Raw genomic sequence first — 16,556 nt, forward strand, 5'->3', positions numbered from 1 at the left:
TGGAACCAGCAGATCAATGCAGACAACAGCAGCAGGTTTTCATTACAATTTCATGTACGACAAATATGAATGAATGGAAACCAGCTACTGTACATTTAGTGCAGTTTTATCTGCATTTATCTGCTTTTTGGTGACTTTTCATGAATTACAAAATGAGTGGGCTGCTTTTTTTTTCGCAAACAAGAAGTTTTGTTGATATTTTAATTTCTTGATAGTGTGCTAAAATGTTAATTTAAGAATTATTTTCGTTTTGGATAGATACATTTAGACAGCTTATGTCAAATTTAAACAAACTGTAAGAAGCTTCGTTTTTATTCTGTTAATTCAAATATTTTGCTTATATGCAAATAAGCCACGGTTAGGTTAAAAAAGCATCATTTTGTTATGATTTATGATGATAAATGCCACATAAGAATACTAGAAACAGTATTTAATCACTCTGCTCATATTTACATTTATTTTAGTAAAGTTTTGATTTATTCATTGAATGTAAATGGCCTGTCACCGATTCAATGGAAGAACGAAAAATGGATTTTGATTATTAGTCTCTGAAAAATATTAAAAGTGGAGCGAAACATATTTCATTAAAAGCACCTAAATGAAAGAAAACGAAATTAAATGTTTGAATAAATTATCTAAATTATTATTTTTTTAACTCACTGTATGAAACACGTTCAGAGAAGCTACGTCATTCGCATTTTATGATATTTAGTTAATCAAATGTTTGCATAAATATAAATGCATTTAAAATAATTGCCATTCAGCCTGCTGCCTAGATTTTAATGTTATCTGGAAAAAAGAGTCAAAGACTTTAAACTGACCTCTGGAAAAGGAAATTTCCCTCATTGTGGCTATAAATGGCCAGGGCTTTCAAATGTCCATTTGTCATCGATCGATTTTCCGTCCAAATCCCGACGGTTTGACTTTCATTTGAATTGATGAATAATAACCACAATTTCATATCTGGAGGGCCACGTTTTATCTGATGTCCCCAACCGTTTATACAGCTTTCTAGTCGAAATTATAAACATTGTGTTGTCATTTTGTGTTACATAGGAATATTATCGAAATAAATTTTAAACTTGAGCTGAAGGCTGTTAATTCATTTCACTGGAAATCTCGGGTAAGTCAGTTAAGGCCCACAGATAAATTGATGTATAAAACAAAGGGAGAAGAACATGCAGCTTAGGTGAAATATTTATTAGCTTTTATAAAAACTGCACATGAGTCATAAATACAAATGTCCTTTTCTGCAGGCATCATTTGAAATATATTCTCGGGTAAACTGTTACTTACACCAAACCTGTATAACAAAACATCATTAATGTCACTGAAACCATTATGTGATTATTTGGTGACGGCGGCTGCTTGGTTTTATTATAGAGTCTATTGCCTTTTTCATCAATTTGCAGGGAGCGTCTGTCACTGCGGCCCCGCGAGCCAGACCCCGCCGCCCTGACCCCTGGGTCAAAGGTCAGCTGGCCACTCCGCCATTACTGCAACTCATCAGTCCCCTGCAAACACCAGGAGAAGCCGGCTCGTTTTTAATTATGGGTATGTAGCCTGTAGGCCTGACAATAACTTATTTTTCTCTCTTTTTCTTCTAAAAAACAACACTAAAACACAGCTGCTTCGAGTGTATCGCTGTCAACAAACATTGTAGCCGAGAGCTCAAACGTTAGCGATGTATCTTTAGCTCATAATGAGCCGTTGTAGCAGTAGAGTTCTAGAACGGTGTCGTTGCTTAGCGACACACTCATATGAGCCTATGAGCGGGGAGCTTTGGTCAGAACGTTAATATTTAAATTAGCCGTTAGCCATTCGGCCACTCGTTCATCAGGTAGCGTCACCTGTAATTATACAACTGAAGTGACGCAGAGATTCGTGAGTTGAGTTTCTCTAGTTTCAACACGTAAAGATACACACAGTGTACGCAGCACAACAGGCAGTGTCTAGGCCAGGTTTATTCATAGCAATGGCTGACTCAAGTTATCTATGCTAGGCTAGTTATACGCGTCAGTAAGCCACATATCATTGTAAATAACCGGTTAACTAGTCAGTAGAACTCATCACCTTAATCCCTAACCAGTAGGCTGAATTACATCAACTTCATTAGGTCATTTAACCCTGTTTAAGTCAAGGATAAATTGTAGCTATAAAAACCTTTTGCTATATCTAGGTCTACTACAAAGGTTACTGAACTAGCTTAACCTATAGCGTTAACTTGTTACTTTCATCTCATTGCAATAGATAATTTTCTCTGGGTCAATTGTATTCTTGAATTTAAACACAACAGCACAACAATTAGCTACTAAACCCAGTTTATTTTTCCTTGTCTGCATGTATGTAATGGATGTTGTGTATATTGTTCTTGCTGTATATGTGTTTTTGTATGTTTTTATCTATGTTCTTGAGGCATGTGCAATACAAACACGCTGGAAACAAATTTCCCCTTAAGGACAATGTCTATCTATCTATGTATTATGGATAAAAGCTAAAAATGTAACTTATGCTGCAAAGCTCACTGAACTTAATGATATTGTCTAATCGCTCTATAAAAAGCTTACATGCCATTCAAAGTTAACATATCTCACCTAAAATATCTAAATAATCAAGAATAGCAGATCCTGTCAACAAATAATTAGGAAATAATTGTGTAATCATGAAACTAGTGGGGCAGTAAAGTTGTCGGTTGTGTGGCTCAGCTCAAACTGTAGCTAGGCTGTTAAATAATATTTCCTCCATTGCTCCGTGGAAAATAAGGATCAGGACTGTCCAGTGACTGATAAGAGAGAAAAGCCCCTCACATATAGACCTACTCCTACCCCCTGTGGTTCACTGTCATCTCTGTGAAACTCAAATTAATTCCGAATTAACTGATAACAACTAGTATATTTTTAATTTCTGCTCGACATTTTACTGTATCAAAAATGCTTTTAAAATGTTGCATTAAGCAGAATAGAAACAGTAATCCCAAGAGATAAATAATAAATCTAAAATCTTTTCAATCCATGTGACTAACTCCTTTTTTCTGACATCGAATGGCTTCCAGCTAACAGCTGATTTATGAAGCCCAAAATGATTAACCGCAATCATGATAACCATTGCATATCGACTCTCATCATTGCATGTATTGACATCTGTGTAAACCTCACAATAGTCGACATTTGACCAGCGTTTCTCAATAAATAGTGGAAATGAAGCCGGGGAGGTCAGGGAAACAGTAACTCCCCTGGATTGATTTCCAATAATCTGGTCATTGCTTGTCTGATCTGCAGGATGCAGGCTACGGGGAATTGTCAGCTCATGTCCCGATGGCTGTTGCCGTGGTGACCGGGGTGGCGATAACAGCAGTTAATGAGATATTAACCCCGAATAAGGAAGAAGACAGGAAGTGATGAGCGTTAGCAGGAAAGACTAAAGACAGGATTCGTCAATGGATGACCTCGGCCTGATCAATATTGTTCTGTTATTCAGCGGCAGTAACAAGCGACATGACCCTGTCCCTCTGAAACTGAGGAGATAAATCCAATTTCTCAGTATAAACACACACGCACATACATATGATCAACCACATAAGAACATGTATTCACAAGACATAAAAGCACCAAAACATACACACGCAAACACAGATATATTGATATATTGATACACACACACACACATAAACATACATTACTTGCAAACACACACTCCTAAACAGACACAGCGAAGGTTGGACGGCTGGCTCATTGTCCAGCTGGTTAGGATGCACACGAGCGGTCGCGCCCTTCAGGTCAAAGGTCAACTTCATCCCAGACGCCTGACCTCATCCCTCAAAGGTCGACCTCTCTGGGCCAGGGGTGTGTGTGTGTGTGTGTGTGTGTATGTGAGGATACAGAGAGGAAGAGTGTTTAGGGAGGAAGAAATTTGGTCAATTTTTTTGAATATAAAATTTGGTGTGTGTGATAGAGGGATTAAGGCAAGGGAGAATGGAGGCTGGTGGAAATATTTTATGATTTTTTTTAAAACCAGAGAGCTGTTACTTTAGTGTATTTGTTTACATGTGGGTAAACATGTAAACAAATATGTTCTATAAAACTTCCATGTTTCTTTTCAAAACTACAGAAAGTGAAAGATGTGGGAAAAAGACAAAAAGTGGATGAAATGAGAAGGGGGAGAAAAATTACAGAGACAAAACAACAGACAACTGAAAGAAAATTGGGAAAAAAGAGAACGATGACAGATTGAAGGATAGTTGCAGGTTTTCCTCTTCCTCGGTGATTGGACTCCTCTTCCTTCTTGGTATCACTTTGCCATCATTTCATCCTTCTCTTTTACTTTTTCCCTCTCTTTCTCCTTCTGCTCCACTGTCCCTCCATCCCTTCATCTCTCTCTGGCTTTCTGGCAAATTATCACATGACCTTGACTCATGACCCCCCTGTAACACCACTAATGCGCGCACACACACACACACACACACACACACACACACACACACACACATACACACACACACACACACACACAAGTATGAGCTCACACACAGGCTTGCAGACTCTCCCGTGTACAGCAGCCCTACAGTCAAGGGGACATTTACGCGCACATATTGTAGCCAGTTGCGGCCAGTTTCACGATATAATGCAGGAAATGTTTTTGATTGTAAAGGAGAAATGTCATTTTATTTTTAGAAATTATGTACGTAGTTATACTTAGTGAAAAAACCTTAAAAATCCATATCTTGGAGGGAAATTTTCAAAATTAATTGTTGCACTTAAAAAGTTTACAATGTCCATTATAATTTTTATAAAATATTGGCATGATTAAAGATCAAGCGTCATTCACTATGTTTCATGTGCAAGCTAATATTATTGTGAATTAACAAACCCCTACTAAGTTTTCCTGAAGGTGTGTTTGATATTTGCATTTGAGTCTGGCGATATTTGTGATATGAGCCGATTGGAATCTACAAATTGGGGGGATTTGTTGGTGTTTATTGTTTTTCCGCTGACAAATTAGCACTTCAATGCATGTCACTGTAGTTTTTTTAATTAACTTTATTATCCCCAAAGGAAACTAACTTTGCAGTATGGGCAGATGGGCACATGTGAAGAATAAAAACATGTAGAAAAAAACAGACCATAGAGTTTAAAGTAATTTAAGCAAATTTAAAGACAGTAATTTGAAAGATTGATGAGTAATCTGGGTCAGGTAATTGAGTTATGCTGACACAGCTTTTAACCTTGATTTGAGTCAGATAACCCAGTTACGTTATTTAAAGGACAGCGTCAGTATTTGAATATAATGTTATTGAATATGATCTTGTTAGTATAAGTAAATGCACTAATGTGTTACTTTGGGTATGTCTACAGTTATTTTGACCAGTGTCTGAGGTCTGTGGCGTCACATTTTAGACACGTTTACATGTGTGAATATTGTGCGAACACAACAGCTGTCACTGATGATGCAAAATGACATGGAGTTATAAGAGTCCAAAGTCTAAATTTACTGCTGGGTGTCTGTCATATCAGAGATTATTAATGAGTGGACGAAGGAGAGATTTTTGGACACAGCCAGAGAAACAGTAACAATTCAAAAAAAGATTTGTCACAGTTATAATAATAACTGAGAGTAACATCTCTTCTTATTTTTATTCTGTCTGATAAACCTTAACCTGACAGACTCTGAATACTGTCTGTTTGCTGTTCTTTTTCCCTGAAAGAAAACACTCAGCACTCAGATCAGCAACATGTCACTGGTCAGCTCATATGGAAACGAAAATGAATTAAGTTCAAGGTTTCTACTCATTCTAACAATTTTCCCCAAAATGCTTCTTGTGATTGCAGCAAATAACCACAATCAAAGGATGGCGCCGGCAAGCGGCCTCCTCCCTTGTCTCGGAGTCCTTGCACACCAATCTCGTCATCCCAGAGGTTCAAAGATGAAGGTGAGTGGGAGGGAGGGAGGAGGAGGAGGAGGAAGGTAGAGAAGGGGATGGAGGATGAAAGCGGGGTGGAAATACGCCTGGCCGAGCACTTGTGTTTCCACCCCTCCCCTTCGCCCCCCCCTCCCCTTCCTCTCCTCCCCAAAAAACATTCTTTTCCTTCTTCCAGCCCTCGTTCACCCCCTAATCCCTCGCTACTCCACTGCATATGTTTCCTAATCCGGAGTGTGTGGGAGGCCCATGAACCCCCCCCCCCCCCCCCCCCCGCCACCGCCACCACCTTCACCCCCGCCTCCACCCTCGCCTTTCTCTGGGTGGCTGTAATGCTGTAACCTGCCTCCGTTCCTCTTTCTTTTAGCCCTGCTCTTTCACTTTGTCTTTCTTCCTCCAGCTCTTATCATTAGACAGCAGTCTCAGCGTAGACCGGACTGGCCCCCAACCAATGCCTTTCTCTACTTCCCCTTCTCTCATTTCTGGAGCTTTTCTGACTCATTTTTTTGGACAATTATTTTGTTTTTTTGTTCTCTCCTTCTTGCTTTTTCTTTACGGTTATGCGGACTCTCTTCGCTTCGCTTCTCTCGTAGCCTAATTTTAACTTGTAGCCAAAATTATCTTGGGTAATATACTTTTGTGGAATGAAAAACTCATATAAATCATCTAATTTAGCCTAATTGTAATCTATAAATCAGACCTAAAACTTAATTGTGGCAAAATTAATACACAAATTTGTAAAAAAAAAAAAAAAATATCTCCATGTGGAATCACTTTATGAAATAATTAACAAAGTGTTAATTGTGTCGGATATCCAGAACAATCTTCTCTTCTTGATTATTTTCCACTAGTTTCTCTGCTGCTCATTCATCCTTTCTTCCTCCCGCTAGCTGTCTTATTTTCTCTCAGGTGATTTCGTTCTCTCTCTTCTCCCTCATTTCAGCTGCTCTTGTAACACACACACACACACACGCTGAGAGACACACACACACACACACACACACACACACACACACACACACTCAGGCTTTTTGTCCTGCTTCTTCCCTTGCTTTACCCCATTACTGAATAGTATTCCTGGAGCCTTTTGTGGAGCCTTGTATAGGCACATGCCAAGTCAAGTTATTTCAGAGCGGTTTCAATGGAATTACCCCCCAAAATAATCTCCCTTTGCTCCAAAAAAGAAAAAAGAAAAAAAAAAGTAGAAAAGGACAAAAGGATAGAAGAGAATAATGTAAAACGAACCAGCACCCTTGACACAGAATAAGCCTGTAGTTCCACACTAGAAGAACATGAAATTATCAAAAGACCAGAGAGTCTACATATTAAAGAAGCACCGAGGAATCTGGATATGAATTGTGGATAAAAGCATCACACTAAACCAAGGATGTAGTTCAGGGTGAAACCACCTGCACTCAGCTGTGGAGAATACAGATTATTTTAAACTGACATGAAAGTAAAGTAAAATAATGTCTTTAAAGAGAAAAACACATGGTAATCATTTAATTAAATTGCAGCTGATTTGAGTTCATATTAGTGGTTGTTCTCTTTAAAGCATAATCAGATGGATATTAGCACTAATGATTTATTTAGTATGCATGAGCTGTCGTCAACATCAACACTCGCAGCACAATTGAGACATTAAGACATACGACACGTGTAAAAATTGAATACATTGACATTTCTGGTTCACCAATATCCAAAGCCATCAGCAATGTCGAGGTCAAGGGTCAAAGCAGCGCTGCCCACGCCGTACATGTAATAATACTGAATGTTTGTTTATTTTAAATTATCCTTAAATGAACTGTGACTGCTGAATAGGGATCAATGTGTGTTTCTGTGTGATCTGAATGAAGCTTTTATACTCAAAATGCATTTGAAGTGTGTTTTTATTCCAGAATAATGCAGAATTACAAAGGTTATACATGATTGTATCTTTGTCTCTTCCGCTCAACGGTGTTACCTTAGCTGTTAGTTTTCAGCTTTTTCTCCCAGGTGTTAACATACTGTATTCCTCATGCTGTCATTTCTAAATTAGCGTCTGTTGATCAACTTTTTAGTTTTCAGTAGGCAACAAGTCAAATCACATTTCCCAGTTAAAAATGAATAAATATAATACATGTTTATTGATGGTACAATAATCCAAGTGAAAAGTTATTTCCATATTTCACATCTTGATACTAAATTATATCCATGTGTATTTTTTATGTGCATTACAAATGAATAATTAATGATTTACAAAGTAAAATTTGTTGCATTTTTTCAGTTAATTTAGTTTTTTTTAATTGTTATTGATGGATTTTTTCCAATTTTCACACCTGTATTCCAAATCTTTTTACTACACCCTACTAGCGTGTGTGTTTCTCTCAGTATGTGTACAACATAGTAGAGCTGTAACGATTAGTTGATTAATTGATTAGTCAGTGGACAGAAAATTAATCTGCAACTGTTTTTAAAATCGAACAATCGTTTCACCAATTTTTGGAGCAAAAATTCACTGGTCCAGCTTCCCAAATGTGAATATTTTCTGGTTTTCATACTCTCTTTGACAATAAACTAGTTATCTAGTGGTTGGACTGTTGATGGGACATTGAAGGAGTGACAATGGGTTCTGAGAACTGAACATTTTTCACTATTTACCAACATTTTACAAACTAACTGAGAATCAAGAAAATAATTGATAGGCAGCCCAACAATGAAGCAATGGAAATCTGTTTTATCAATTTCTATTGGTCTAACCATGCAGTCATACTTTTGTGTGTATATGTGCGTACACACAGTACCATCCAGAGTGTGAGTATACTGTATCTACTGTACATCCAGTAGGTGTGTGTATGCACAGGTAAATGTGCATGCGTGCACTATTATGTGTGTCAGTCCTACATGCGTGCAGGTATGCAATCCCATATAAGCCATCTTCAGGCATTCACGTGCCATTCCGTATGTGTGTTCATCAATACATATCTATCTATATATATATATATTTATATATATATATATATATATATATATATATATATATATATATATATATACGTCCGTGGGTGTGAGTATGTGTCAGTGCCAAGTTCATATCGATAGGTTAATAGCTGTGGTGTCAGATTCAGTAACTCCCTGATTAGTTGACAGTTCACTAATCCACACACCATCCTGAGTTATTGGCCCGGCCCATTGATTTTCAGCCTGCCAGCCAAGCCAGGAGGAACTCAGGGGTCGTAAGAGAGCCTGCTGCTATTGATTGGCCCCAGATCAACCCCACTACCACAACCCCATAGTACACATACATACACACACACACACACACATACACCAAACCCAACGGCTGCCCTACGTTCAGTTTCTCTCTCTGATTCTCTGACTCTCCTATTTCCACTCTCTCCCAGTGTGCCATGGGGTATATTTGTGTCATGTTGTGGTGTCATCTCCATCAGTCAGATTTTTTTTTTTTTTTTTTTTTAAGAATGAAATATTTTTATTGACAGATTTTATGAGTTGTAGTAGGCATCTGACAAAACTGCCTCTCGCACTCGCTCTTCCTCTCTACACGCTCCGCTCCACTGTCAATACTCTCATATCCTTTCATCTCTATCAGTACGTTAAAGTGATACTCCACCCAAAAATCTATTCAGTATCAAAAAAAAAAACCCCTCTCTCCTTCTGTAGGTTTGAATGGCGGTCAAAAATTTGTAATTTTCATTCCTCACAGAGAAAGCAGCTGTGTTCGGTTTAAGTAGTCAGATTCCAATGGTGTCATGTTTCACAGAGGGGAAAAAATGAAATCTTGTATTACTGGAATCCAACAACACTGATAAGAAGAGGGTGTTCTTTGTGAAGAAGGAAACCGGCAAAGCTTTTACATCAACCTTTCAAGCCTAAAGAGGGTGATTATTTAAATCTCAAAAGGTAAATATTACCTTCGTAGGATCACTTTAAGCTGCACCTTTACAAGACTCCCCTCCGTTATTATGGTGGAAGGGCTTTCTGTGCCGTTGTTACCCTGAAGGCTGTGTTGCTGGGGGGGTAATAGCTCATATTTGGGTCTCCCAAGGCAAATTGGTGTCAGGTGAGGGACCGTGCTAAGAGACACTCAAAGATCTCTCTGTCTGGATTGGCACAGATAGGAGGCACCTCATCCACAATAGTAAAAGCGGGGACCCCCCCCCCTCCGGGAGTCAGCTCTCAGGCAAGCAGGGGACTCGGTGGATTGATCTCCGGTGACGTAAACTGGCTTTTGGGATGTGGAATGTAACTATTTGGGAAATAGTTCTGGTTCTGCTGGTTTTTATCAGAGCGTGACTTCCAGCATGCACCACTCCAAAACAGTGGCTTGTCTTGTTTCTGGTTGGAATTGAGTTGCTGTTTCAAGCATCTCGGGGTCTCATCCGCAAGTGAGAGTAAAATGAATCGTTACGTGTACACTCCCACCTCCACCTGGCAAGACATCGGGATCTTTCAGGAGGAGATGGAGGACGTAGCTTGAGGAAAGATCGGCCTACCTTTCTCTGTATGCTGCCGTCATGATTGACATGACTGACAAAATGATTATCATTCTGACACCAAAGCCGCAAGGTCTATGATTTTATCAACCTTATTTTGTATCCATGACTGAGTTTTGATTTTCATTCCAGCTTATCATTGTTGAATGGTTAAGCTTGCCCTCCCACACCAATTTTATAATCTGTATGGCCAATTTCATTAAAGTAACCTTTTAGAGATTTGATTACATTTTAATCAAATCTGTACGCTCTGTCACACCTTCTTTGTCCAATGTGTCCTTTCTCCCTTTTTTTTAACAGATTATTGTGAGTGACCTGGACTTGAAAGTGAGCTGAAAGATGGAGCTACATATGACCTGGATTCAAACCTGCAACTTTACAGGTATTTTACAAGGTAATGCATATAATTCCGTCGATCCATAATATCCAAATATCCCCGTTGTCTTCCGCTCGGCATTCTGAACATCCCTCGTATTGTATCAGCCCTTTCCAGTCCTCTCTTTTTCTTTCTTCCCTCCGCTCCCTCCATCTCTCTTCGGCCTCTGTGTAAGCATTGGGGTGGAGTGGGGATGGAGGGTGGGGGGAAGGGGAGGGGGAGGGGGCGGGGTTGTTAAACATTTTTCTTCCTTCTTAATTGTTTTGACTTGTGCCATTGGCATCCCGATTAGGCCCCATTGATTTCCCACTGCTAAGTGCATTGATTTCTACATTTCTCATTGATCCCCGCTTCTAAATCTACCCACACACACTCTGTGTCGGTCTCTCTTTCTCTCCATGAACACCACACAGGCCGACCATGAACGTGTCTGTGTGTGTGTGTGTGTGTGTGTGTGTGTGTGTGTGTGTGTGTGTGTGTGTGAGAACGGATGAGTGAAAGACAGAGAGAGGAAGACACAGAAAAGGGATTCGAAAGTTTAGTCGATGGTGTTGATGTAGTACAAGGAAAGGGATTATAAGGTTTGTGTGAATAAAATGCACTTTCATAGGAGACCTTCAGTGTGTGTGTGTTTGTTTTTTTGTGTGTGTGTGTGTGTGGGGAAAAAGAAATCTTTCATTAATTTTATTGTCTAATAAGATTTTGACATGAATAGTATCTGTGGACGGCTATTTCTGCCTAATTTACAAAAATTTTATATTAATTTTAACTTGAAAAATTCATTTTATGGGAAAATTTAGATGTTGCTTTCAAAAATGATTAACTTATACTAACTGATGTTGTGTGACATGCTATTTCACCGCTAGAAGACTTTGTAAAATAGTTTTACACCTTTCACCTCACACACATATTTTTTAGTATTTTCTGCAGCTTTCTTTCGCTATCATTTCTTACACACACACACACACTTCTCTTGATCGTATTCCATGGTGTCCAGGAGGGGTCTGATCCTCTCAGTGTTTAAGGCTCTCTCATCCCCCCCTCATGTCTGCAACGGACACACATATGAACACACACACACACACACACTCTGGGCTTCATGGGCTGGAAAGCTCCATCCATGTCATTGGCATTACCTCAAGCCTTGATGCTGCATTTGCGCTAAGCTAAGCTGTTTGGGTCTCTGTGAGCACAAGAACCAGAGGCTCTGTGTGTGTGTGTGTGTGTGCGTGTGTGCGTTTTTGTTACCTCTGGGACCTTTTCCAGTATAAATACCGACCCTATCGGGACCAGTAGTCTTCATGGGGACCGAAACCTGGTCCTAATGAGGCAAAACGTCATCTCTGAGGTCCTGGTTAAGGTGTGAATTGAGGTTAAGTTAAGGTTAGGGTTAGGCATGAATTAGTTATGGTTAAGGTTTGGGTTAGCTTGCCCATAGTGAATGGAAGTCAATGCAATGTCCTAACAAGGATAGCTGTGCAAACTTCTGTGTGTGTGCATGTGTGTGTGCGTGTGTACTTTTCGGGCGTTCATGCATGTTACGGTGCGTTTGCATGTACGTGAATATCTTGCATGAGTGTGTCAGTCTGGTGTTTCCGTGCCTTCTTGCATGTTATGGTGTGTTTGCATGCGTGTGCTGCTAAGCCTGTACATAAATTTGTCTCTGTGCACGTACCAGCCCATGAATCTGTGTGTTTGTGTGTGTTTGTGTGTGTGTGGAACACAGGATTGTGTGTGAAGCTGATAGCAGAAATGACAGCAAAGAGTCGATACTGAACCCAACCCCTCCAACACCCCCCTCACTTCAGTGCTGTCCTGCGTTTTACATCTTAAATCCATTACAACCAATCCAGGATGAAATAGGATGCAGAACATGTGTGAAATATGAACACTGGGAAATTCACAGCGGGAAAAAAAATATCTTCAAAGTTGGAATAAAATTATGCGTGAAATAAAAGAGAATATACATGAAAAAAATCCCCCAGCCTACAAAGATAAGAACACGGGAAGATATCCAGCGAGAGAAAATACGTATTCACAAACCGATTTTCACACTAACTGATTTCCAGCGTGCTTGAGGTCGAGGCGAGCTCATGAGCTGTAAGCAAGAGCATTGATCTGCCCCAATGATCGTATCAAGGTGGCGTATTGACAGCATTGTGTTTTACTCTTTTCTGTGTTTGTCCTCCGTGGCCTTAAGAGGAATAATGGATATGTAGGAGAGGTATTGGCAGGGCCCGGACCAGCCTATTGACAATCTGTCAGCATTGATTACATAGTCAGTCTGCAAGAGGAAGGGGAGAGAGAGAGACATAGACGGCGAATGAGAGAGAGAGAGAGGCTGAAAATAGATCAAATGTCAGAAGCTAAAAATAACGTTTGTATAGAGCGTTTGTGCGTGTTTGTGTTTATTAGGGTCAATGTTACATGAATGATTACTTCCGTGTGTGTGTTTGTGTGTGTGTGTGTGTGTGTGTGTGTGTTTTAAGAGTCCACGTTACACCCAAGTAATCATTCTCTCTCCTTCAGTGTGTGTGTGTGTGAATATTTTATAGTGGTTTTTTTTAAGCCCTATGTTACGAGAAGGTGATGATTCTTCCCTCTCTCTCTTACGCTCTGCTGGTGTGTGTGTGTGTGTGTGTGTGTGTTTGTGTGTGTGTGTGTTTTAAGAGTCCATGTTACACCGAAGTAATCATTCTCTCTCCTTCAGTGTGTGTGTGAATATTTTATAGTGTTTATTAAGCCCTATGTTACACAAAGGTAATGATTCTTCCCTCTCTCTCTTTTACTATCTGCTTGTGTTTTTGTGTGTGTGTGTGTGTGTGTGTGTGTGTGTGTGTGTGTGTGTGTTGTTAGAGCGCATGTAACACGGAAGTGATCATTCTCTCTTCTTCAACGTGTGTGAATATTTTATAGTGTTTATTAAGCCCTATGTTACAGAAAGGAAATGATTCTTCCCTCTCTCTCTTTTACTATCTGCTGGTGGGTGCATGCGTGTATGTGCGTGTATGTGTGTGTGTGTGTGTGTGCGGTTACAGCAGCAGCGCAGGGGTAGGTGGTGGTGATATAATTGTAAGCTGGTATTGATTGGCTCCCCTTGTTATTGATGAGGGAGAATTTAATTCAACCAACTCATTTGTCAACATGACACTGCCATTTAACAATGAACTCTCTCTCTCTCTCTCACACACACACACACACACACACACACACACACACACACACACACACAGTAGACAGATAGAGACCAATAAGATCTAATTCTACAATAGACCTCTTGTATTGAGAAGGATGCACTCGCTTTTTCAGATTATTTGAGCTATGAATGTTAGTTGAATGATGTTTGTCAATGAAAAACCGTCATGTGATTTTAGGATTTAGCCTTCTCAGTCTGAGACAGAGAGGTCATTCATCTCATTATGAACCTAGAATCATTAACAGTACATCAGTTTAGTTTCAGGGCTGGGTTCAGAAACAAAAGGTTTGGTTTGAAAGGTAGCAGGGAGGATCTATTTTAGGTTATACTGCTGTCTCTTCATGTGTGCATGTTGTGTGTGTGTGTGTGTGTGTAACTGATCAGAAGTCCACTATGGCCCTATAAGCCCACGATGTCAGACAAAGCAACAACCGCAGCAGGTTGCAGAGTAGTTATAAAAGGATAGATATTACAGAGATATTACAGAAGGGGGAAAAAGAACATATTGCTATTGATGAGGCCCGCCGCGCGCCATATTCTTCACCTCTCCTTCAAATCCACGCACACCTCCCTCCCCTCCTGCGATGGACGCACAAAACACACTATATTCTACAAGAAATAATTGCTTTTGTCTGGAAGGAGTTTGGATCGGGGCTCCTCTGCGCTCACCCTTATCTGGAGAGGGGGGCTCTTGAGGGACAACCGGTCGCTTCTTTATATGGCTTCTCCTCTCCCCTCTCCCCTCCTCCTGCTCCTTTTTCTTTTTCCTCCTTCTCTCTCGGTCGTCGGACACGCGGATGTCATCTGTCAATGGGGTGTGGGGAGTTGGCTTATTTTATTGTGGTGGTGGGGCTGGGGGGGGGGGGGGCTCTTTTGTGTTGTGACGTGTGTCTATACATAGATGACATCAAAAGCTGCACAGGGTAACAGAAATGCTCTGAATGGTAGGAAACAGGCTTAAGAAGAAGGACAAGTGCTGTAGTAGTGGCAGTAGTTGTCACTGTATTAGTAGAAATAGAGGGTAGGTCAACATTATTAGTAGCAGCAGCCATAGTAATGGAAATAGAGGTTTTGAAATAGTTGTTACGTTAGAGGAGGAGTTGTAGTAGAGGCCACAGCAGCAGCAGTACAGTCACAGTATTTGTACTAATAGTAGTAGAGTGCATGGCTAGATTAGTAGCAGTACTATGTCTGATACTAGAAGCTGTAAAGTCAGTGGATCAGGACTCTGGTGATGTTTTATCCGTGTAGCAGATAGCTTATGTTTGACGTTTTCTTTCTCTCCCTGCATAGACATTAGCATTGGCAAAGAGCCTGAGGCCTTTCCATATATGAGGGCCATAATTGATCGATAACTTATTAACAGCTCAGTCCCACCTCGGAGTGCATACAGAAAAGGAGAGACAGGAGTGCGGTTTGGTCGATTTTCTTTTATTGACTGAGATATTTAGCGTATAGATTTTTCTATTTAAAAAAATCTATGTTGGCGATAATCTTGAGTGTAAATGCGCGGCGCAGATTGGGGCGGTGCGTCTGACAGGCAGGGTGGTGTAGACTACGGAGAGGAGAGGTGATGGCCGGGAGGCACCTCTCCTCGGACACACACATATCTATATACACACACACACACACACACGTAACGCAACTACAACATTCTCACCGACCCTTAATAGGAAAGACACATGCAATTTGGATTCAGCTCAACTGACATTTTACGCACATTTTACGCACACACGCATGCAGTCTTCTCGAGCCCCAAAATAATTACTAATTTAACACCCGTGGCTGTGAAGCTTTGATTATTCACCTCTGCGTGGAAAAAAAAAATACATTAGTTGAGTGCTGCAGGTGACCTTGCGTAGGCCAGACCCACGTAAATCTATATGAGAGGGAGAGAGAGAGAGAGAGATGGAGAGAGAGAGAGAGACAGATCCACCTGCTGAAATATACATCAAAGGTTCCCCCCCTTTGAATTCATGTCCGCACATTGTGAAGAGGCGATCGATTTTTCGGAGGCCGGCGATGATGTGATTATTGGCTTCATTATAATGAAGTAATCAGAAGATCAATTGGCTGAATCTGCGCTCGTCTTGTACAGGATTATAGTGGTCAAATAGGGTGTGCGCGTGTGTGTAGAGGTGGTGTATATTTTAAAATATCAGTAATTCAAGACTCTTGAAGAATAAATCCTGTGGTGAAATTTGTTTTAGCCTAATACAAACCTTATCAATATATTTCTGTCTAACACATGTATAGCCTTTAGGCAACACTTGGCTTCTATATATTAATTTCAATTTCCACGTATATTCATTCAATATACAGATGCACGAACCTGAAGTGCCAATAAATGTTAAAGTGTGTGCAAAATAAATATTTTCCTGCCAGAGGACAGAGAAAGTGTGTTTGTGTGTATGTGTGTGTGTTGGGGTGAGGGGGTACATGGAGAAAGGGGGATCGAGGTAGAGAGGGGAGGGAAGGGGGGGTAAAAAAAAAAAAAAAAAAAAAAAAAGAGGTGGGGAGGGGGGCTGGGTATCTCTGTCTGTCTCCCGGCCGAAGCGCTTCGCCGTGCCAGAG

At 40.3% G+C, this 16,556-nt stretch overlaps 1 protein-coding gene across 6 annotated transcripts in view; it reads left to right on the plus strand.

Moving 5' to 3' along the window:
• The first annotated feature begins 246 nt into the window (after positions 1-246).
• pou2f2a (POU class 2 homeobox 2a) overlaps positions 247-16,556 on the plus strand; it is a 76,777-nt gene continuing 60,467 nt past the window's right edge. For 2 of the 6 annotated variants that reach the window (XM_067612175.1, XM_067612178.1), the window contains exons 1-4: positions 247-1,554; positions 3,279-3,539; positions 5,826-5,926; positions 10,711-10,804. In XM_067612175.1, coding sequence (XP_067468276.1) covers positions 10,750-10,804 — 55 coding nt within the window. In that variant the 5' untranslated portion in view covers positions 247-1,554; positions 3,279-3,539; positions 5,826-5,926; positions 10,711-10,749. The remainder of the gene's footprint in view (positions 1,555-3,278; positions 3,540-5,825; positions 5,927-10,710; positions 10,805-16,556) is intronic. The other 4 variants (XM_067612179.1, XM_067612181.1, XM_067612180.1 and 1 more) reach the window with 4 other exon arrangements.

Source organism: Thunnus thynnus, chromosome 15 (assembly GCF_963924715.1).
Source record: "Thunnus thynnus chromosome 15, fThuThy2.1, whole genome shotgun sequence".
NCBI lineage: Eukaryota > Metazoa > Chordata > Actinopteri > Scombriformes > Scombridae > Thunnus > Thunnus thynnus.